General features: G+C 41.8%; 2 protein-coding genes across 6 annotated transcripts in view; one reads left to right on the top strand and one right to left on the bottom strand.

The window, feature by feature from the left end:
* The window catches only part of LOC122714389 (neo-calmodulin-like), a 64450-nt gene that overhangs the window by 28655 nt on the left and 12764 nt on the right, over positions 1-23031 (top strand). For 2 of the 4 annotated variants that reach the window (XM_043935682.1, XM_043935681.1), the window contains one exon: positions 20417-20662. In XM_043935682.1, the coding sequence (XP_043791617.1) occupies positions 20417-20662 (246 nt within the window). Of the gene's footprint in view, positions 1-4944; positions 5511-9448; positions 9491-20416; positions 20663-23031 lie in introns of those variants that run through there. The other 2 variants (XM_043935678.1, XM_043935679.1) reach the window with 2 other exon arrangements.
* Positions 13022-16424, bottom strand: LOC122714390 (troponin C-like). Of its 2 annotated transcripts, XM_043935684.1 has the most exons (5): positions 16344-16424; positions 15947-15965; positions 15231-15374; positions 13708-13956; positions 13022-13260 (listed from the first exon to the last, which is right to left on the bottom strand). In XM_043935684.1, the coding sequence occupies exons 1-5, from the start codon at positions 16344-16346 to the stop codon at positions 13232-13234; spliced, it is 444 nt and encodes a 147-aa protein (XP_043791619.1). In that variant the 5' UTR covers positions 16347-16424; the 3' UTR covers positions 13022-13231. The 2 variants fall into 2 exon arrangements, with proteins under 2 accessions (XP_043791619.1, XP_043791618.1); XM_043935683.1 differs by lacking the exons at positions 15947-15965; positions 16344-16424 and adding an exon at positions 15788-15918.

Genomic DNA, 23031 nt, shown 5'->3' with positions numbered 1-23031 from the left:
AGATGGGGAAGGCCAGGACGGATTTTTCGGGAAGGATCGGTTTACGATTTATTTATTCTCGAGGATCGTCTCTCCGATTAGACGGTTTTAAGCAAGGTATTCGCAAGTTCGATATTCTTCGAATAGAGAATCCCTCGCGAGCAAGTAGCAATTGTTCGAGAATAATTTTACAGCTCGCTTTGAACGTTCGTTCAAGATCGAGGGGAAAATAGAGCGATATCACATTCGATTTAAATACTTGATGTCCTCTCGAAATCCTTTCTTCAATTTCGCATCTCGTCTGGAACGATAGCTTTCGAAGCCAAGTCTCCGCTATTTATTTATTTCAAGTGTTAAAGAAGGTGTATTTCGAAAAAGGGATGAAACAGTTATTTTGAATAATCGACGACATAGCTTCCTGAACGAATCTCCTGAACTAATTGCTTTCACTTGGAAAATAACATAGAAAACCGTCAACGTCCAAATTCCAAAGTGATATAAAGATATTTATGGATTTTAGTTTTTGGATATCAAAAATAGATATAATGTTTCGCTTAATAAACACGGATGGATTGGCGAGAATTCGAGGGGATTTCCAGGAAATCGTCCACTAGGAGGATCTTTAAAAATTTCATGAAAATTTCGATCGGATTTGAAGAGGCTAGCTCTACTCGTGGACATAGCGGAGGAAAAAGGAAGGCAGAGTGTAGTATCCGTAGAAACGGATGTATAACCGATGCGTGCGTGACTGGAGGCTGTTAACCTAAACAAGGAATACCGCGCCATACTCGATAGCCCACTGACTCCGTTTCTCCGCGTACACGGTGGAAAAAAGATTCGACCAGTTTTAGAATATCGCGGTGCCTATCGATTTCATTCGATTATTTCTCTTTCGTTCAACTCGACGAACAATTACGGTTACAATATCCTCCGATTTCTTGCCCTTCGACGCTATCACTTTCCTCCCTTTGCCGATGTTTCGACGCTCGATCTCGTATACACGGACGCTGACCAATTGATCCAATTTCCGTCACCTCTCGATTGACATTGCATCGGTGGCATCGTTTAATCGAGTTTCAAGCCTGGGCCCCAGTTCAGTTGAATCGAAACGAGTCGAATCGTGACAAGGGTTGCAACTAATTGTGAGTTCGGCCTGTAGAGTGTAGAGAGGGATTGGAGAGAGGGAGAAGGGATATATCGATAAATATCGTTTGGATTGAATGTAATTGGAGTTTGTTTTAAAAATTGTTGGTTTGAGATATTAGCAAGGATTAAGGATTATTCCGTTAGAGAAGATATCAATAAAAGTGGACCTTATTGAATATGATTTCATTGCGTTTTAATGATGCTGGAATAAGAAGATGTAAAAATTGTGGCCACTTTTATCTCGTAAACGAGATATCATCGAGAATTATATCGATAGAACAACTCTTCTAGATTTCGAAGAGAGGACAACACACGTTTGAAGATATTCTCTTAGAGAAATCACGTCGAAGAATTTTTCCATTCCTCTCGAAAATAAAGGGATGTTTATTGTTAATCATAAAATAATTTAAACCGTAGCTGAAGGAGGGGGAGGATATATCGTTGTTTCATTTCTCGCCAACTGGGCCAAACGTTGGATTAATCTTCCCTCATGGCCGTTCCTTTAAATCAACAGCAACAAACTTTCTCGCCATTGAAAACTAGAGATATCCCGTTTCTTGAGGATTTCCTCGCGAAGTTATCGACCATTCCATTTCGATCCCGTTCATCGATATATCGATATATATATATCGGAATTTTTCGGGAGTGAAGGAGGAGGAGAGAATTTGGAATTGGGCGACAGCGAAAATTAAGGGGGTGGAATCCGATATTTTAATCCAAAGAGAGAGAGAGAGAGGGAGGGAAAGGATTCTCGTCCAGGTCGATACACGCATCAGATTAAAATCGCTCGTTTCGCTCGTGAGCCCCGGACAATCAGAAATTGCAATTTTTCAGCGAAACTGATCCTCGAGAAATCTCATCTCGACTTTCGATGGGCTGCTCTTATCGACGTTATTATACTCTGCCCTGTTTCTTCCCCTTTGATAAGGGAAGAACGAGGTAAAAAAGAAAAATCGCCAATATATAAGAAACATTCTCTTAAATACTTTCCAATCATTGAATCATTCATTAGAGTTTCCAAGGATATTATATCTGAAATGTGGGATAATTTAGGGATAAGAGAAGGGACAATTCTCCTTCCTTTTTTTACAATTTGCAATATGTAAATTCTTTACATAAGAAATTACACGAGAGAAGTATTATTACTTTTATTTGTACGCCCTTTCTTTCTTTCTATAATTATCTCACATTGTTGGAAAAGAACGAGATTCGACAGAATTACATACACATTTTAATTTTTTAATTTCGTTTCGACTCGATTATTCTCAATTCTTCTTCGTTTCGAGACCACATCTCGAATAAATATTCCCCAATACTATCGAAATTTAAATTTTTCCTGGAAAAAAGAGAAGGTTGTACTTTCTTTTTTTCTTTTCTTTTTTTTTTTTTTTTTTTTTATATATAAAACGAACCGCACACACACACACACACACACATTATCGACACCGATGCGTCACCCGGTGACGGAAATCGAATCAGATACGATTCGCGGAAACACGTTGTCTGATTTTAGATTACAATGGCACAATCGATAAGGGGCATAATTTATTTAACCGTAACACGAGAGCCGAGTAAACCGTGACTACGTGAATTATTATTTCGTTTTTATTTCGCAGAATTCCGTAGAAAAATTCGGCGACGCATTGGAACAGGATATAGTACAATGCTTCGTCCAAAAAGATCGATCAATTTAATCGAGACGATACCGCACGTGTTAAGAGGGAGTTTTAGACACAGATAGAGAGAATTTTTAACCGAGGCTTTTATTATTCCGACGCTCTCCCCTTTCCCTCTCGTTATTAATCGTAAAAGGCCGTTTCGCGATTCTCTCGTTTGTTATTGGAACGCCATTCCATCCTTAGCTTGACGTATTTATATCATGTAAAACTCGTTATTTCGCATCAATCCACGATACCGTCGCGCCTCGTTATCCAACGTGTTAATTTTTATCTCTTGGCAAAAATATCGAGCGAAATTTCCAAGGTGAAATGATTCGAATTTCCTCCTCCAGATTTTTTTGCAAGGATGCAATTTTTTTTTTTTTTTTTTTTTTATTTAAAATTCGGATCAATATTTGCATCGCTTAAGCGTTTAAAGACTACGTCGAATATTCGAATTTTAGCGAAAATATTATTTGGCTCGACGGTGCTCGCTTTTTTTAATTTAATGCCGTTAATTATATTCGTGGAATCGAATATTCACGAGAAAATTTCTTATTATTCAGTTCGTCGTTCCTCTTCTTCGTTATTTCTTTCCTACAAAAAAAAGAAAATCCGTTCCTCCACGTTGTTTCCCACGATCCAATTGAACGTAAACAGAGTTGTTCGTTTTTAGATTCTCGTTCTTATCAAAGCGAAAGTTGCGAGGGCGATCGTATCTCGAAATCGTAATCCGCGAATCGCTCAAAAAGAGAGACGTTATTCGTGACACGTGTCGAGGGAAACAAGGGGGAGGATAATTTTTTGGCGTGTCTCTTTCTCTCTCCTCGTCGAGGAGAATTCGTCGTCGGGGTGAATTAAAACCTCCGCTATTAACGCGCAAATTGGATTATTTTATGACTCGGGCGCGGTGTCGCGCGGTTTTTTGAATCAAGTTTTTCTTCTTTCTTTCCTTTTTTTTCTTTCTTTTTCTTCTTTATCGAGGAAGACTTTGAAAGCCGAGAGCAAGATTTGCCGCGCTTGAGTGGCTGCCGCTCACGTTCTTTCCTCTCCGCGGGATTTTTTTCGAGAGGGAAAAAGCGCGGTTCGTTCGGCGCTTCCTCCCCCTCCTCCTCTTCCTCCTTTTTCTTTCTCGTCGCGTTTCTTTTCAAAATCTATCGAGGCGTTAGGCGAGCGAATTTAATTAGAAAAGTTTCGGAAGGGAACTACTACCTTTCCACTTGTCGCCATTTTTTACGACCACTTTCTTCCCCTCCCCCTCGCGCAACGAGTCCGCAAGGGTGGAAAAGAGCGCCTCTTTCGGATCCTCGAGTCCCATCGAACGCCGCTGGAGAAAAAGTTTGGAATACTCCTTTTGTTGTTATTGTTGTTGTTGTCTTCAAGAAAGATTCGCGATAAATTTAGACGACAGGCGAGAATAGCCCGTTTATAATTGTTGAAAGCAGGGTGTGCACCTTCGTTTTCATTCTCTCTCCTCGAATCCAACCTCCTCCTCCCCCTCCTCCTTTCTTTAACAAGATCCGTAACTATGAGTAGCAACTAACCGACCTTACGCAGATAACGTTTCGAGCCATGAGGACGCATCAGCTGCGGCTCGCATCGCCTGGAATGTAGTCGTTGGTAGAAGAGGAAAGAGCCGCAAAAGGAAAGAGACAAAAGGAAGAGAGAGAGGAGAGAGAGAGAGAGAGAGAGAGGGGGGGCGTTCAACAGTGGCAACAGAGGGAGGAATCGAGCGGAAATAACGGTGGCAGGCAGGGACAGGCAAATGTCCTCGTCGAGCTTCCGTGAAATCTGCCCACGAGAGCCGAGAGGAAACAGAGATAGCGGCGCGAGACGTCGCTCGACCTCATCAATTACGTTGACACGATAAAACTCCCTCGAAGAGTGAGGGATCGTCCCCGGTCTCGATCAAAGCCACCTGGCTGTGTTTAAAAAAAAAAAAAAAAAAAAAAGAAAAAAAATAATCGTAATCGATAGTGTTCAAAACGATCTCGTCTCTTCGGTCGATCGACGATTGAATATATATGTATATATATATATATTTATTTCGCGAGGGATACAGGAGGTGAAACTGGTATAGAATAATCGAGGAGGAGGAAAGGGGTGGTGGTGGTGGTGGTGGTGGTGGTGGATCGAGAAGAGACGAGGGTTAATATATATACAAATATATAGTTATAGTCTAGCCGATATATGAGGAGAAGAGGGAGGGAGAAGAGGAGGAATCATCGAGATATATCCGCGTAGTACAAACGTAGCAAGAAGAAGAAGAAGAAGAAGAGAAAAGATATTCAATTAAAATTCAACACACACACACACACTCGTCGTATGTCAATCGTATCGATACGTATCGTAGCTGTAAAACAACTTCCAAATACTTCGATAATATCAATGATAATCCGTGTGATAGAGAAGCAATAAAAGGATACCAAAAAAAAANAAAAAAAAAAAAAAAAAAGAGAGAAAAAAGAATCTCAAATTCGTATTCGTAAGTATATTCGTAAGAGAATCGTGTTTATATTTCGCTCGGCTGTGGTTTGTGTGCGTGTGTCTATCGACAAAAAGAAAAAAAAGAAGAGAAAAGAAAAGTCGTGCTCGAATCTCGAAGCTGATCGAACGAGGGGAAAGTGCGTGGACACGATGGCGTTCGCTGCTGCGAGAATGATCCTGAAAGACAAGCGGCGGAAGACCAGCAAGGAGGATTTTGGAGGACCAAGGAATAGGAGCAAGGTAATATCGAGACGAGATTTTTCTTTTTTTTCTTCTTCTTCATTTGCGAAAAAAAACGACCACGATTCAGCCACCGAATTCTCTCGAAAGAATTCTTTTGAACCGACGACGATATTTCGATATTTTATTCGAACATTTCGAATCTTTTTCTTTTCTTTTTCCTTTTTTTTTTTTTTTTTACAACAAAACTCGGCAAAGAGACGGAAAATGGAAAAGATTTTTTCAAGGACGGAATCAAAGTTTGAGCTGGCTTGGCTATACCTTAACACACTTTACCTCTTTCTTCTTTCTATCTTCCATTGTGTAGAACGATTCTTTTTTTCTTGCATCACACTTTGGATAACAATTTTTAAACGTACATGCGCGCGTTCACATCCGCATGAATCTCGACTTATTATTAAATAATAATCCAGGATTAATGTATTCGAGGTGATAAATATCTGGGTTATTAAGGAGTCAACGCGTGCTAAGTCGAAGTCTTTTTCTCGAATTTCGATGAAATGATACGGTTGAAATGAGGAGGGGGGGGAGAGGAAAGATACGAGATTCGAAAGAGATCCGGATTATTGCTTTGGAAAAAATTAATGCCGATTATAATTCGAAAGAAGCAACTCGTCGTTAGCAACTTATTATCGTCTTTGGCGATATAATAATTCGGTCGAACGAAGCTAATGGTTTTCATCCATCCGATCTAGTTCAAAGTTTGAGCAACGAGAGAGAGAGAGAGAGAGAGAGAGAGAGAGAGAGGAGATAAGAGAGCTCGTTTAAGATCCCCTTGTCGTTTCTATCGAGGGACGGAAATTAAATCCTTCTTCGACCGGACGTCCAACTTTCCCAAATCCGTTGCTCGAATCGTTTTTCGCGCGGAATACATTCCATTTTTTCCTTTTTTTTTTTTTTTTTTTTTTTTGCTTTCTGCTTCCGCGATAATTAAGAGCCTGTCGGTTTTTTTGCTTGGCCGCTCCTTGCTAATCAATTATCGACTCGCTTATCGAGGGAACGAATTTTCCGTCGAGAGTACCGCGAGATGGATGAAATATTTCAAGAAGACGTAAAGTTATTTTACGCGAATGATGTATAGTTGACTGATCGTTACAAACAGCAGAAAATCTCTCTTTCTCTCTCTTTCTCGTTTAATGCTAATCAATCGTCGGAGAAAAACGAAGAATTTTCCGCAAGAGGGGGAATAAATATTCGCGAGAATAAATATCCTCTCTAGAGGATAATCGCGATAATCTGAAAATAATCGAATTGAACGAACAACAGCAGAAAACAATAATCGACGATCGAACGAATTATTTTCTTCAACTTTGAACTCTCGAAAATGGATTCGTTACGTACGAAACGAAACAGAGACAGAATATTTCCAGAGAATATTCTTATTCTCGCGCGTTACTTTCGCCGGATTACGCGGCGGTATCCTCTTGAAAACATCCCTGATCCCTAAAGCGTGAACCAGCTTCGTGCGCGGGTATATGTGCGCGCCTCTTTCTCTCGTTTTATTCGCGTTTAACCAGGTCGTTTAGCTTGCCTCCCTTCGGCTTGTCGCGTTCGCTTCTGAATACGCACGCGTATTTCCCTCCTCGGACGGGGGGAGGCGAGGGAGGAGGGGGAGGAGGGGGAGGGGGGGAATAGCGGTTGACACGTAGCGGTGTTCATTTCGAAAAGTAGGGGGAGGGGGAAGAGTAAGAGGGAAGAGTATCGAGCGAGGAATGAAACATGAGGCATACGTTAAAGATTCAATTATTTAACGAACGTTGTTCGAGGCCGATACATTTATTCGAAGCGGACTCGTGTCGAACGTGGCACGTAGCGTGCCACGACAAATTGCCCCCCCCCCCCCCCCGGTTGCGTAATTGTTTTGCAAATTTTCGCCCCGGAACGGCACGACGCCCGTGGAAATATTCGCCCGGCCGTTGTGTGTGCGTGTGTGTGTGTGTGCGAGCCCGTCGCGCAACTCCCACGGCGGGCATCCAATTAGCGAACCGTTTACCGGCCGAGTGGAATTTTAATGATCCGTGGGCTTCAATTTTTGAACAGGCAGCGGCTTATATCTTATCTCCTTCGAGAAAGCGCTTCGCTGTTTCTTCTTCAATTGCCGTTTCCGGCCAATTTAGCGTCTCTAAATTAAGAAATCGTTAGCGAAAAATATCAACACGGGTTTTTTTTTTTTCTCCGGATTGGTTGAAAATTCTGCGAGAAGGATTACCGATTTGTCCTTTCCTTTTCTTTTTTTTTTTTTTTTACTCTTTTTTCGAAGAGAATTTTCAGAGATCTTTCCAAAAACGACGAATGTTTTTGGAATATGTAGAATAAAATTTTACCATTTTAAGGTTTCTCGAGTTTGAATATTTTTTAAATACGAGTTTGAATATTTTTTTAAATACGATTTTGGCTGTATTCCCGATCGGAATACGAACGAAATGTGAACGAAACAGGGAGTAATTGTTTTATTTGAAATCTTGGTTTCTTTTTAAAATTCCATTTTCCCGAAAATTAATTTCTAAAATGGAAACGTTTATTCTATACGTTGGAATTAAAATATTTCCAACTTACTCTTACCCATTTTTTGCGCGCTTTTTTCCCTTTTATACGTTTATACATATTTTTCCACGACACGTAGTTTTCGAAACGATTCTTTAACACGATCGTTTCCTCTCTCAAAATGGCTAGTATATCGGAATTTTTGCTCGGCCGGCTCGAGAAAGAGATTCTCGTAATTGCTCTTTGATCGGCAACGCTCTCGAATCCACACACTCGGTAAGCACGAGCCCGTGCTTTTGAAATTCCTTCGCGTTACATACTTCTGTGTAAAAAAGGAGATACGAAAACGGCGCTTCTCATTGCCACGGATTAATCGCGTCTCGACACGAACTCGATTAATTCGTTGGACGGAGGGTGGGGAGGAGGGAAATTTTAGAATTTCAATCCTCCGTCAAACCTTGCAGATTGAGCTTTCCACGAAACCAATTAAAAACGACCTCTCTCTCGCGAGTAATCGAGAACAAATCGCAGCAAGGTCGAAACGTTGCCTTTTCTTTTTTATCTCGTCGAGGGACTGTGTGAAAAGTGCGTGCAATTATCGGATCGGATTAATCGAATTATTCGTCAACGAGGCAAGTACAGATTGATTTTAAAATGTATTTCTACATTTCTACGTTCAATTTACGTGATAATTATCGAATCGGTCGGGACGTTTCACGGTTTGATTGAAATGCTTGTCCGATGGGGAAATTGGCGGGAAAATTTGAGATTCATGCGGAAGACACGATCCGATGAAAGAAAAGAAAAAAAAGGAAAATGGCAATCGGATCAACACGAGACCAGATAACACGAATTTCCTCTCCACTTTGTCACGAGTCTTTTTTTAAGCTTCTCCTAAACGCTTTGATTGTACAGAAAGAAAGAAAATATATATATATGTGTGTGTGTATACATATACACATATATACACGCGTAACCGCGAGAAACACGACGAAAACTGGCCTCGTAATCACTGAGAACCCACGCTATGCTCTCGTATACATGTATGTTCAGTGTGCACTGCTGTCAATACGCTGTATATACTATACCACCATACAGTGATACAGTGAAATACGACAAATTCCTCGGCTGCTACTGTCCCTGCCGGCGAGAAAGATCTCTCTCTGAAGAGAGATTTTAAAAAATTTACCAATTTTTACGAATTCTTAAGAACGAATTATTAGAGATCTTTCTTCGCTGGCCAATCGTCTTGCCCACAGTTATGTTCTTTCCCCTATTTAAGATGATGTTACTCGTCGAACTAATTGAGTCAACATTTTTACATGTACTACCATCTTATATTCTGTGTACTATATATCTATGTATATTCTATGGCATATTCTTCATATTTGTACTCTTTTCCAACTGCAGTGTGGTGTGGTGATTGGTGACCTGTACTGTACTTGTGTTTACAGGCCCGCAGCGCCAGTACAAGTAGCTTTAGAAGCCTGAGCCAGGTACATACCAAAAATGACATAATACCGATACATATAGCTGAGAAATTAGTTGGTACTAGCTACATTAGCTAGTAATAACGTAGCTAGAGAACACTTAGAATCTAGACACTTGAACTTATATTATATTATACATTTGCTCGTGATGCGTAGATGAGTAGATTGTCGGCGTTTCAATTTTGGTGGATACAATATATATAATAATCCCCCGTGAGAAAAGGAGGAATCTCGAGCTTTTTATCTCGAGTGATCGGATATCAAAAAAATGAATTAGGATTTACGGCTCGCTGAAGGCCTTTGATTCAAAAAGAAAGGAAAGAAAAATATGGTAGTAGTGACACGATGTGTAGCAGCGTACGTGCATGCATCCAACAGTTTTTTTGTCTTCTTCCCACAGGAGGAATGAAGCATGCAACCCCACGCCACACGCACACCGGACACCGTTCAGTAGAACATGCATGACATTTCCCCGCCTGCTTTTCTTTCCAAATCTACACGTGCGTCTCCTTCTCTTAATCTTTTTTTTTTTTTTTNTTTTTTTTTTTCTCTCTCTTCTCCGATTCTTTTTTCTCTTCTCATTTTTCTCGACACGAGGGAGCAACGTAAGTATCACGGATGATGGCTGGATAGGTGGCGCGTTCGAATCGCAACCGGAAATGGGAAAGTTTCGAGGGGGGAGGCAAAAATTTTTCTACACTCCGTGTACTCTTTTTATCGAAATGTTGGACGCAGCAAGTTGTTATCTTGCGCGTTCCGCAAGATTCCTGGAGATGGAAAACAGGTGTTTTTTCCATTTTTTTTCTCTCTCTCTCTTTTTTTCGAACGGACGGATTTTCGAGAACAAAGAGACGAGAGCTCTCCGTGTTCTCGTTTTTTACCTGGCTCGTAATAATAGTTTATTTTATTCGAATATTTCGACTCGTTCCTCGTCGCGATATTAATCAAGCGAGCTGTTTCAATCAGAAGTCGTTTTATCGTTAGAAGCTAGACTGGACTGCAATGCGAGTGGGGCGTGGTGCCACGGCTGCGCTTTTTCGATCTCTGTCGAATCCTCGCAGAATACCTGAAGAAAATATATATATATATATATCTTGTCGTGTTAAAAAGGAACACGGATAGATAACGACGCTATTTTTTTTCGTTCAAATATAACACGATCGACAGATATCGAACTTTTGCATTATTCTCCTTTTTTTCTTCTTACATTACGCGTCTTTCGTTGTAGAGAAAAAGAATTTGCCCGGGAATGCTGCGTTTTCACGATTCCCCATTCCCCACCGATCTATCCATCGTTTCGTGGCCCATCCAGGAGGAAGCAACGAATTCCTTCCACTCGATAAAATACGCGACGACGATAATTTCGAATCGAAGTCATTTTCGCGAGCGGAGGGCCCTTTTGAAGGGGCGATGAAATGGAGCGAAAAAGATGTGCGCATCCCGGATTAAGAGAGAGAGAGAGGGAGAGGAAAATCTGGGTGAATGGCATCTCGGGCCCTCGTTCGGGGAGCAGCACCCTTCCACGACTACGAGTGGTAGTAAAAGCTGGTGGCGGCCAGAGAGTCTTTGAATGTAGCGGGGGAAAGAGAGAGAGAGAGAGAGAGAGAGAGAGGAAGGGGTTGAGAACAACCAGATCGATACCTCGGCTGCACCCTCCTCCCGTCCCGGTGTTGTCGTGATCGTTACTTAATTATTAATCGTATTCCCTCCGCTCCTAGGTGCAGTGACACGTCCCAAGGTCGCGAGCGAGTTTTATTCACTGCTCTCCTCCTACGTTAATATCGTAACGCGCAACAATTTTTCACGGCTCGAATAATTATCGTCGTTTTCGGGGGGCGCTGCGCCCTCCCCCTTAGTAATTTTCGTCTTCCTCTTCCCCCTCGAGGGATATTTAATCTCGGATATATCCATAGACACGTTTTAACCGACCTGGCTTCACGCATTCACGACGACCGCTCCTCACGAAATTCCCAACCCCTCCGCGCCCCTTTCGCCCCTTTCGAGGAGCGGCGATGCGGAAAAACTATGTATGAAACATAGAGAATAGAATGGAAACGTAACAACGTTGTTGTGAAACTACAATCCAGGTCGTACAATTATTGTAATTGCTCCTCGGTGCTCTTTCTTTTGTCGCAAAACCTGGCTCTCGACTCTACACAACTTTCCACGATCCAGAATCTATTTTCCTCGGAATCTTCGAGAATTCTTTTCGAAATCGAAAAACGAAACGAGCGAGGAATCGAGTTCTTTCTTCTCGTCAAGTCAAATAGGATCGATCGATCTCTAATTATGCTAACAAAATTGAGATCCTTTTAAACAATCGACAACGACGAATCTTAACCTGTTTCCTGGATATATTAAACAATTCGTATCTGCTTGATTTTCGTCGACTCCATCGGTGAATCCTCGATGCAGAACATCCACCTACTATAGGGTATAGGTTTTCAAGGGCGGTTGCAGTCGGCCCCAATTATTGATCCTTTGGAGGCGGCTTCCGGGTCTCGGTCGCGAACACTCGGACAAAACTTGAGTGGGTGAAACGGCCGGGGCCAGGCCAGGGCGCCGTGGATATCCTGGATGGAAGAAGAGCGAAAGGGAAGGAAGGAAAGGGGGTAAAAGCTGAAAGCTTGGGCGCGTTTCCTCCCTTCTCCATCTTTTCCAAGATCCCGCCAAATTTCCAAATTTTTGAAATTTCGAAATTGGAGAAACTTTGACGTGTTAATTATTGCCAAGGCTTCCTGTGTTGTATGTTGTCTATAGCCTCGATAATCCGGTTGATGTATGCACACACACACACACACACACACACGGTATTATATTAAGTATAGAGGCCTCGAGGACGAAGAGGCCGCGAGTCGATGGCCGAGTCGATCGAATAAGTGGCCTTCGGGCGGAATTCGAACACGAGTTTCCCTGCACGATCACCGATTCGCTTCTCAACCTGAGATTAATATCCCGCAGCTCTCGTGGAGACAGGAAATTATTATATTGGGCGATACATCGAGCCGGTGTCGAGTAAAACTTGGAAATTATGATCAATTCGGCCGATTTCCGACAGGGATTACGTAGATTTTAAGTGATTTCTAACGGGTACATTCGAGTTGTAAAATTTTATTCTCGAATCAAGGTTTTAATTCGGGCAATGGAACTCGTGTTTGGCCAATTTCTCTTCGAAATCGATAATAATTGAAGGCATATTATACGTATTTCTTCACACATTTTCTACCGAATTTCGTCTCACTCGTGATACAAATATTTTATAGTTGCTCGTTTTTGATGCTAAATAATTGGTTTTTTATTATTTAGATGGAAACTCTATCTTAAGTTATAAGCAAATTTCAATTGTTTATAACTTAATAATAAATAAAATCTCTAAAAGATTGATGTTATTCCAACTTTTGTGCTTGCTTTAGCCTCGCTTATTTCTTAAAGATAAATATATATTCACATTCAATTGTCGCCACTCGACAGAGGAAATAAGGAAATTGTTTTGAATTAATCTTCGATCGAATGAAAAATGCTTTTTCTCATCTTTACTGATTTACCAGAGTTTAATGATCCAAATGATTTCGTTACAATGGAACGCGTGAGAGAAACAATCGAGCCCGATCCTTCTTATCCCTGTTCCCGATCCAAATATGAATAATTGCGCGCTCGGTTTTCTCCCGAATGGGATTTCAAAAGAAATCCCACCCTCCACGATCGATAAGAATAATAGGAAGAAGAAATCCCCATGGTCGATCGTTTTTAATCGCCGGTCATCATCTCCATGAATTCTGCAAGAGAAGAATTAACCAAAAGTTAAAGGAAGAGAAGAAAAAAAGGAGAAGTTTAGATAATACGAATCTTCACAAGCATCGACATCGATTTTCGACTATATATATATATATATATATATTCTTCCATGCAAGCAAATATATACGTATATTCGAACCGTTCTCGAAAGAGAGACTTGTGAGAGAAATCTCGAATATTATCTCGAGATAGCTCTTTTCATTTCGCGCGAAAAGAAATCTTTCTTCTGGGAAGCAAGTAGTAGTCCTTTTGAAAGATATTTTTGAAAGAAGCTGGAGAAGAGGATACCTTCGATACAAGAAGGCTTCGATACAAGAAGAGGAAGGGAAAAAAATTTCTTTTTACACACACAATCTCCTTCGATTAACTTTTCCACGACATCGTAATCGGCATCGTGAGAATAATCAGGGGACAGTACGGGTGCTCACCGTCAAAGTCGACGGTTCCAGATCCGTCTGTATCAATTTCAGCGATCATTCCGTCCATTTGATCGGGCGTTATCTGGTCGTCGAGAGCAGCGAGGATCTCCCTGAGAGAGCTGGTTGGAATGTAACCGTTCCCCTCCTTGTCGTAAAGCCTGAAAGCCTCTTTCAGCTCCTTCTGCAGGGCCTCGTCGTCCTCCTCTTGGAAGTGGCAGGCAACCCGATAGAACGAGTCGAAATTTAATTTGCCGCTTCCTGAAAGGTTTTACGATTTAAAAAGAAGAAGAAGAAGAAGGAGAAAATGAAAAGGAGGAATCGTCTCTTCGTGGCTGATCGACAATGTAAACAAGTTCACCTCACCCAAGTCTCTCTTTCCTTTTTTTTTAGTGGAGAAATATCCTAGATCCGATATACACACTTGGTACCCGTCCAAAAAAAGGATATACCCTCCTCCCCCCCCTCCTAATAAATTTGAAATTTATAATATATCATCGAGGTCATCGATCTCGCTCGATCGATTATTAATCGATTTTCTTCGAAAAATTATTCGCTCGAATCTAATAATAAATGGGAGGTATCGTTATCTGCATAATAATGCAAGCTGATAAAGCTAGAATTGTCCCTGAGAATATTGCCTCTCGTTGTTTTCGCGAGGAAGAATGGATCGAGGAGATATAATGGACAGAGAAAAGTGAAGCTGAAGGCTCTCAATCTTCGATCGCCGATTTCCTTTTCAGGGCAGAAAGAAACACCCCCTTTTATCCAGATAGATATAATACCTATCCATGCTCTTCTTCTTTCGTTAATTAACTCGTCGTGCTCGAGCGAAAGTGAACTTGTTTTGCGAAAAACACTTATTTTTAATCTTCCTCGTTTCTTGGAACGACTCGACGTCTAAGTAAGAAGGGAAGATGAAAAGGAAAAGGGATATTCACGACGAGATTTCTTCCTTTCGAGTTCAAAGGGGAAATCAGATATTTCCCCTTCACTCCCCTTCACACCCTTCACTCTTCGTACAATATCCCTGTGACGAAAGGAAGGGAATTGTCGTTAACGTTCTCCCCCTTTCATGATTATTTATCATTCTTTCCCTCCCCCACGTCCATAGCATCGAGCAATCTTTTAGAAACGCCACCAGGGAAATAGGGGCTAGGTCTAGGTACATATAGGCGGTGCTATTAAAATTGATTGGAAAAAGTTAAACGCTGCCCTGGTAATGAATACCGGAAGGCACCACCAGCTGGGAAAGCACAGTGTAAGCGCTGTGTGTTTCCCCGTTCGTTCGGCTTTCGTTCACCGAGGTACACGTGGTGTACCCCGTGTCTCCGGCCATATTATATCATGAATTATTATTTGGCCTCGTTCGCTCGAACGAAGCCGATCGATCCACGTCGAGCGTCGAGCGAGTCGTTCCAAAAAAAAAAAAAAAAAAAAAAAATACTAATTGCTGTAAAACTTTCGATTGCTGATCGAAAACGTGTTTTAGATAGAAAAGAAAAGAAAAGAGGGGGGATGATAGAAACCAATACCTTCTTCGTCCTCCTGTTTCAGCAACACCTCGAGCTCGTGATCGTCGAACGTGTGCCCCAGAGTGTTGAGGATCGTCCTCACCTTCTCCTTCTCGATCCGGCCAGACTTGGTCGAATCGAACATGGAGAATGCTCTCCTGAGCACTGTAAAAAACACGACAATCGAATTTTATTCTCTCGTTGTTCTCTCCAATATATATATATATATGTATATATATATTCTTCTTTATCGATCTTCACGTCGAAACTCGTGTTGAGAATCGCTCGAATCATGGCATTATTTGATCGAAACGCGAGAAGGTGAGAGCGTTTTCGGGAGGAAAATTTACGGCGAATCTGGTGTTGTTGTTGGAAGCAACCGAGCAATAAATCGTTCACGTCCAGATCGTAGATCCTCTCGTCGAGACGTGCCACCACTACGATCTCGAGGATCGATCGATCGATCGATCGATCCCCTTTGAAGTTTGAAGCGCATATTTGTATATACGCATTTATACGCGGAGATAAAATGTTGGGGGCCGGCTGTATTTCCAAAAAAAAAATTAAACATTCGCGACCTTCCATCGCTGCGACGGGATGGAAACCATACTTGTTGACGCGTAAGAGGGGCGAAGATCCAGCTGCGGGGGGGGAGGCGCGCATATCTATTTATGAGCGAATTCCATTCCTCGCCTCGTTCCCAGCGGCGGTCAGCGAGCGGATCCGTTTCTACTTACTTTTCACTTGCTCGTCATCCTGGAACAGACAAGGGATGATATTTCGATATTATATATACGCACTTTTCTTCTTCCTCTTTCTTCTCTCTTCTTCGTGAAAAGAAGTAATATATTGTTATTCACTTTCGAAAAGGAATGGCACAGAGAAACGGGGAGAGATGGATCCCCTGTTTGTCAATTATTATTATCGGGGAAGTGGATCGGGATCGATCGGGAAATGGGAGAATCTCCCTTCGTTTGGCGCTGATCCAAACTGTCCGATTTTCGATAGGACGGAATCCCTCCACTCCGATTGAATGCGTGCACGTGTGCAACAAGGTCACGGAAAAAAGTGTGCGCGAGTACTTCTCCCTCCCTCCCTCCCTCCCTCGTTAATCGATTCAAATAAATGACTGACCATCTTTCCCTCGATGAAGCCTCCCGAGAAAACCGAACGCCGTTTGTTTCTTCGTTCTCACGCACTAATGGCTATATCCCACGCTGGATATCTTTTATAAGCTCGGCTAGTAACCCGGTGTGGAAGGGGAGGTGAATCTCTCTCTCTCTCTCTCTCTCTCTCATCCCTTCCCGCGAACTATCGAAATTCACACGCAGCCTCTGAACGCCGGCTCGGCCGCCAATTCTCGCTATACGATATCGGCATACACCGATTTTCCTTCCTTCCTTCCTTCCTCCCTCCCTCCCTCGTGTAATTGGGTTAAAACGAAGTGCCGAATCACCTCAAGGCCGTGCCAGGCCTCTAGCTAGGCCAACCCTCTAACCGATATTTACTACTCGTTTCCTCTCGTTTCGTTTCTCGAACGAGAATATATATATTCTATATATAATATTCTCGAGCATTATGTTTCGTTTACGGGGGGGAAATTTTTTTTTTATAAATTCAATGATATGAGGCGATCGAAATCGATTTCCAAGGAGGAGGGGGAAGAGGGAGTCGGTCGACAAAAGTTTTCTCGCTCTCGAGGAAGAGAATTTATAACGTGTAACGGGGAATGGGAATAGGATGAGATCCATTTTCGTGGATGGAGGGAGGGATATTTGTTTAAATTTATAGTTATATGATTGTTTTCTGTACGGGCGGGAAGGCCTGCCAAAAAGTTTTCCTCGGGGAGAAGCGATAAAATTTTCGTAGAGAAACGCGAAACGCAACGTTTCGGTCTCGGAGGCGGCCCACAGAGCGAAAGAAGTGGGGAGGGGGAGGGGATGCTGCTATTTCAAAACATTCCAGACTATGATACTACCGGTTTCCATTCAACCACCACACTCGCTCCTCCAACATTGCTGTGCATGAGTGTTACGTATCGTCGATACTTTTTTTACTGGTTATTACAGAAATTTAATATCCTTCTCCCTCCCCCCCCCCTTCCTACCTCGTGAAATTCGTGGAATTATTATTCCTTGAGAGAATTATCCGGTGTTTCGCGAAATTTGGAATTGGCCAACTGTGTGATAAACAAAATTGTTACGGTTACAGTCGGTCGTTAAAAAGTATATTTTACGGAAAATATCTCTTCGAGGGTATCAAATTTTTTATTTTACCATATTTTGTATATGCGATTTCGAGGATATATTTTTTTAACAGGAGTGACAGAGCATTGAATCTTGAATATTTTGTAATTTAGTTACTTCGTTTTATTGCGAAGATATATTTAAGAAAAAAGGAGGGGGGGATTAATATTGAAATTTTGTCCCCTGAAAATAAGGTTCCATCGATAAAAAAAAGTATTATATATGGTTATATATAACCATAGATCATGATGGAATTATGGAAATTATTTTTCGATGATTTAGAGATGATTTACGTTTAAAAGAAAAAAATAACATCTTTCTTGGAATATTTTTACATATTTTTATACGTTTCAGTTTGGATTGGCTCTAATTCACAATAGTACATGATTTATACCTGGTTAATATAAAATAACGCAAAGTTATATAAAGTTATGTAACTCCGTAATTTTCTATCGGTTGGATTTACGTCTTCATGATGTGTATCAGCGTGATATATATGCTTTTCGTCTACACAATATTCACAATGTTTTCACATAAAACAAAATTATTATCGACTTTGAAAATATATGTACAATTGTTTAATAAATTCGCGTAAAGTATGCGGATACGTTTTTGCAACCGACTATACTGTCAGATATATTGTATCATCACTGGATGATTAAAATTCCTTTTCGAAAATTCATCCAGTATATTAATAACGTTTATTATGAATTGTTCTCTCTTTCTGTCTCTTTCTCTTTCTCTCGCAAAGTGTGACAAGACGCAGATTACACAACAGATGTAATTCGACTCGTTATTTTCAAAAGCGGAAAATTTTTATTATTGCTAGGCGTTGCGTAAATTCTCGTTGAACGACAACGAGATGCAGTTTTCGTTCTGTGCGTGATGTGATTTTTCAGCCCGGTGATATACTGGTTTTCGTAAGAACGCGGTAGACGCGGCAAACTCTATAATTATCTTGTCAGTCCCACCCACGCTGGGTATGCCATCTCTCCGGCTGAATTATTATTTGAATAAACCCGCGATATTTTTAGAATGTCCAATACCAATTGAGTCATTCTATATTTATATCTGAGCCTACCTTACCGAGTAATTGGGCAAACGGTCGACGAACTTTTGTCACTTACCTTACCTTAGTTTTATCAGTCAAATAATTAAATTCCATTCCTTGAAGATATCTCGATTTATCGAGATCAAGATTATCTTTTATCTTTAACCTCCATCGCCTTTTTCTTTTTCCTTTCTCTCTTTTCAAACTCGGAATGATTCGTCCTTCTCTCTCTCTCTCTTTTTGATTTCCATAGATCATGATGGAATTATGGAAATTATTTTTCGATGATTTAGAGATGATTTACGTTTAAAAGAAAAAAATAACATCTTTCTTGGAATATTTTTATATATTTTTATACGTTTCAGTTTGGATCATTCCAATTACTCACGAGATTCTTCCTAAGGGAAGATTGATCCTCCCCTCGATCGGTAACGATCGATCTATTTGGAATTTCTCTCATCCGTTTATAACGACGTGACATTCGATACTCGCCTCGTTTTCACGATGTCTCCCAATGGCATTCCATCCAGATATTGTCCGTTTACTTACCAATTTTGTATTATTAAAAAGAAGAAGGGGAAAAAAAAGGAGAACGACGAAAGGATCGACGGTTGGAAAATTGCGGCGGATGAAAAACTTATCATCCGGTGATTAATGAAACGGGGCCCGGGGGAAGAAGAAGAGCGTGGATTAGCAATGGGTGAAATCTCAGGAAATTACCATGGATCATTCTAGTAGCGTGTCATTAGCAGAGAGCCGTGAACAATAGAGTCAGATGCATTCCTCCTCCTCCTCCTCCTCCTCCTCCTTCTCCTCCCCGCCGAAATGTTGATTCAACGCTTGCTCGGATTCTTCGTTTGTGATTAAGGGGTATTGTTCGCCCTCGAGATTTTTATCCCGCTCGGGGAAAAACGAATTTTCATTGAGAATTTCGTTGGAAAAAAGGCAGATACCTCGCCTCTTCTCCCCCTCGTTTCTCGTTAACGGACTGTTCTTTCCACCCTCCATGCGATTACGAAGCTCCTGTATCGGGAAACATTTCCAGAATTAAAAACGTTTCTCGTTTCCAGAGAACAGAAAAAGATAGGGAGAGAGAGAGAGAGAGAGAGATTCGTTTTCCAGATTAAATGACCGATCGTGAAACGTGGACACAAAAGATTGGAATAATTACGAATCGAGTTTCTCTTCTTCTTCTTCTTCTTCTTCTTCTTCTTTTCCCCTTCTCCTCCTTCCTCATTCGAAAGAAGACGCTCGCATTCGTGGCTCGACTTTGATGCATTATGCAAGTTGCATCGATCGCATGTTGCGGAGAACTGGAAAAAAAGCTTCTCGCTCCCGATGCATTAAAATTCGGATGATTTTACGTATACGTTTGTGTGTGTGTGTGTGTGTGTGTGTAAATAAGTTTTTATGGATAGATCGAAAATGTAGATAGAGCGGGATCAGAGATAACTTTATAAATACGGGACAAAAGCGGATCGCGGTAAACGGCGATGGCCTAGTTTCGCGTTTGGCCATAATAGCACGATCGGTAAACAACGGTTATTTTGCAAATTTCCTAATGCTCGCTTTGCCCGCATACCCTCCTCAACAACGTGAATCTAGTGGGAAAGTTTTCAACAACGAGTCGCAATCTCTGATCACCTTCCCATCCTTTGACAATTGGCCACCTTCCGTTTCATAATAAAGGGCAATATCTCATCGTGAAGCGTGTTTCGATTGCAGTCCAGTAAGTTTAAGATATATATGGGGATTCGTTTAGAGAGAGTGCAGAGTTCGAAAAGTTTCGTTTCGTTTCTTTTTTTTTTTTTTTTTCTTTTTTCACGCGAAAAATTAAAAAATCATCGATAGAGGAGTGCCGCTGTCCGACCGACGGACGAGTCTAACCGAGGGTGTTTTTCGGCTGATAGGCTCGCAACAAGCCAGCAGATGGAGTGGGCCACGTGAACCAAAAGGGCTCGACAGGTCAGAAAGCGCCGCTGACTCCCGGGCAGAAGGTGGCGCCCGGCGCGAAAGTTGCAGCGAAACCAGCTCAGAAACCCACTGCTCAGAAGGGGCAAGTTAAGGTTACGCCTAAGGCGGCTTCCGTCAAGACTGGCAAGAACAAGAAGAAGGGGCAGAGGCAGCAGTACGATCTAATCGTAACCATCAATTTGGTAAGGGAAAAAAATAGTATTATAATAATAATAATAATAATAATTTCTCTTTCATAAATTCTCTTTCAATCAAAGTTAATAGACCGAAAAATTAGATTGGCAATTAAAATTTCGAATAGTGTTGAGTTTGATCGATTCAAAAGTATAACATTTATTCCTGATTTATTACAGTCTACTAATAATGATCGTACAATTGGGTAAAATTTTAACGGTTGAATTTTCCACTTCGAATAACCTCTTGGTTAATTAATTGTCCGCGCTTGTTCGAGTAATAATAATAATAATAATTATTATCATCATCGAAACTTTCCTCTTTAATTCGAAGCATTAAAATTTTGCTCGTCTCTCTCTGCTCGCGTTGTCAGCCAACAGTGGAAACGGGCGATCGTGGTCAGACGAGGCGCGCTCCGCTCCTAAATACCGATCAGACAACGCGCAGTAGAAATGGCGGTGGTGATCAGCCACTCGGCTGAATTAGATCCTTCTTCTCCGTTAGATGGTAGCACGGGTCCCGATACGTGAACGTTTCGAAATACGAAAAACGTGTCCCCGTGTATCTCGCATCCCGTTATCATCGTTGATCGTCGTTTTATTTATAAACGGATGCAATGCAAGTGGACAAAGCTTATTCGGATTATTTCGAACGTACCTCGAAATCCAAATGTTCGATCCAAGCTGATTCAAGTGTCGAGACTAGAGATCGAAAACGGAACGCGGAAACGAGTTTTTATTTAAATTGCCATAACTCGCGACTGTTTCGATTCCGATGTTTTCGTGTAACGTTTCGTAAAAATAATCCTCGTTTCGTGAAATTCACGCTCGAAGCGGGTCAGGGTGTCCGTGATTTTTTTTCCCCGTCGCGACGATCCAGAAATAGTTTCTCCCGACAGTTTTATCTCCTCCCTCGAGAAGAAAAGGAAAAGGAAGTGGCTCGTTTAAAAATAAAAATTATAATAATAATAATAATAATAATAATAATAATAAACGCGCTTCGATCGATTATCTTAACGATCGCTATTCCTCGCGAAACGACGATACACGCTTGGAGCATTCGAGGAATGCTCGATTCTTATTGGCAAACGAGAATTAGACGCCAAAATACTCTTACGACGATCTTAAATTACGCGCGACTCGAAATGTTTTCGCTTCTTTATTGAAGCTCCGTTGAATTAGCGTTCGAATTATCGTCTCTTCGATCGCGATCTTCTCCTGGATCTTCGATTCTCCGATCGTCCAAATTCTGAGACGATCATCGTGTCGACAAATTATCCGCCCGCATCCGAGGTGGAAAGGAAGAGGACGACGAGGACGAGGCGAGTAAAGAGAGGATCGCCAGCCAATCGTTGGGGACCGCTGACAAGTTAAAAACAGCCGAAGGTTGTCCAAAAGCTCGTCTCGAGCCAGTGTTTTATTCCAACGCGAATGATAAAATGTTGTACAAGAAACGCGTCGAGTGCGTCGTATCTCGCCGTCCGTTCGTGCGGGCGGAGGTCTTTGACTCGTCGTCGTCCAAGATTGATTCGAAGGGAGGAAGATGACGGACGATGATTAATTATCGCCGCTTGTCCAACTTGTCGGTAGATGGGCTCGAAAACCTGATGATCGAGCGTATTGCTCGCTTGCGTATACTGCCCGTTGCACGTGGCGCGTTTTTTTCGAGAACGGGGGAGGGGCAAAGAGGGGGAGAGGAGGAGAGAGGGAGAGGGGAGGAGGGATGAAATAAGAATGAAGTTCGAATGGGCGAAGGAAGTCCTCCGCCACGCGGTGACGCTGCCCAGCTCGCCAGCTCGTAAATAATATTATTTGCGCTCGCCGCTTGTGTTAGTCGTGCTTCTTCCGATTGAGAGAGGCAACCTCTTCGACGACGAGGCTGAAGAAAGGGTGAGAGATTAAAAGAAGAGGAAGAGGAGGGGAAACGTATCTCGTTGGAAAAACGTTCGAATGTAAATTTGGGGTGAGAGGTGAGATTCGTGAGGAAGCGAGATGGCGGAAACGGAGAAGAAATACACGACCGCCTATGGGAAATTGCGAAGATTAACGAGCACCATAGACGGCCAGATTCGACAGATAAGCGTGAGTGGCTCTCGTGTGGACTCGATTCCACGATTCGAGTTGGTTTTCGCATCCATTCTCTTCGAAGTCGTCGAATGCCAGTGTGTAAGCCGAGTATTTGGTTTCACGGCCGAGAAATTCAAAGTGTACGATTTCGTGCAGACACACACTATAAATATGCGCTAGCAAAATAGCTGACTTTTCGAGTCGAATTTACGCCCTAACACCTCTTCTTGTTCGGGCGAAAAAGAAGAATACGTGACCGGGGTTGAATAAAGACCAATCTATTCGGGAAAGGGATTCGAGGCATCGAAGCG

The sequence above is a fragment of the Apis laboriosa genome, unplaced genomic scaffold (genome assembly GCF_014066325.1).
Source record: "Apis laboriosa isolate Shangri-la unplaced genomic scaffold, ASM1406632v1 scaffold29_cov151, whole genome shotgun sequence".
NCBI classification, from domain to species: domain Eukaryota; kingdom Metazoa; phylum Arthropoda; class Insecta; order Hymenoptera; family Apidae; genus Apis; species Apis laboriosa.
The sequence above is the reverse complement of the archived record's forward strand: the minus strand, read 5'-3'. Positions and strand labels throughout refer to the sequence as shown.

Bases quoted from the DNA above. Each gene is read 5' to 3' on its own strand.
- LOC122714390 (XM_043935683.1), bottom strand. From the start codon at position 15,872: ATGCGCGCCTCCCCCCCCGCAGCTGGATCTTCGCCCCTCTTACGCGTC. The intron at 15,375-15,787 runs GTCGCGAATGTT...TGTTTTTTACAG, and splicing joins TCCCGTCGCAGCGATGGAAG to TGCTCAGGAGAGCATTCTCC. The intron at 13,957-15,230 runs GTATTGGTTTCT...AAAACCTTTCAG, and splicing joins GAAACAGGAGGACGAAGAAG to GAAGCGGCAAATTAAATTTC.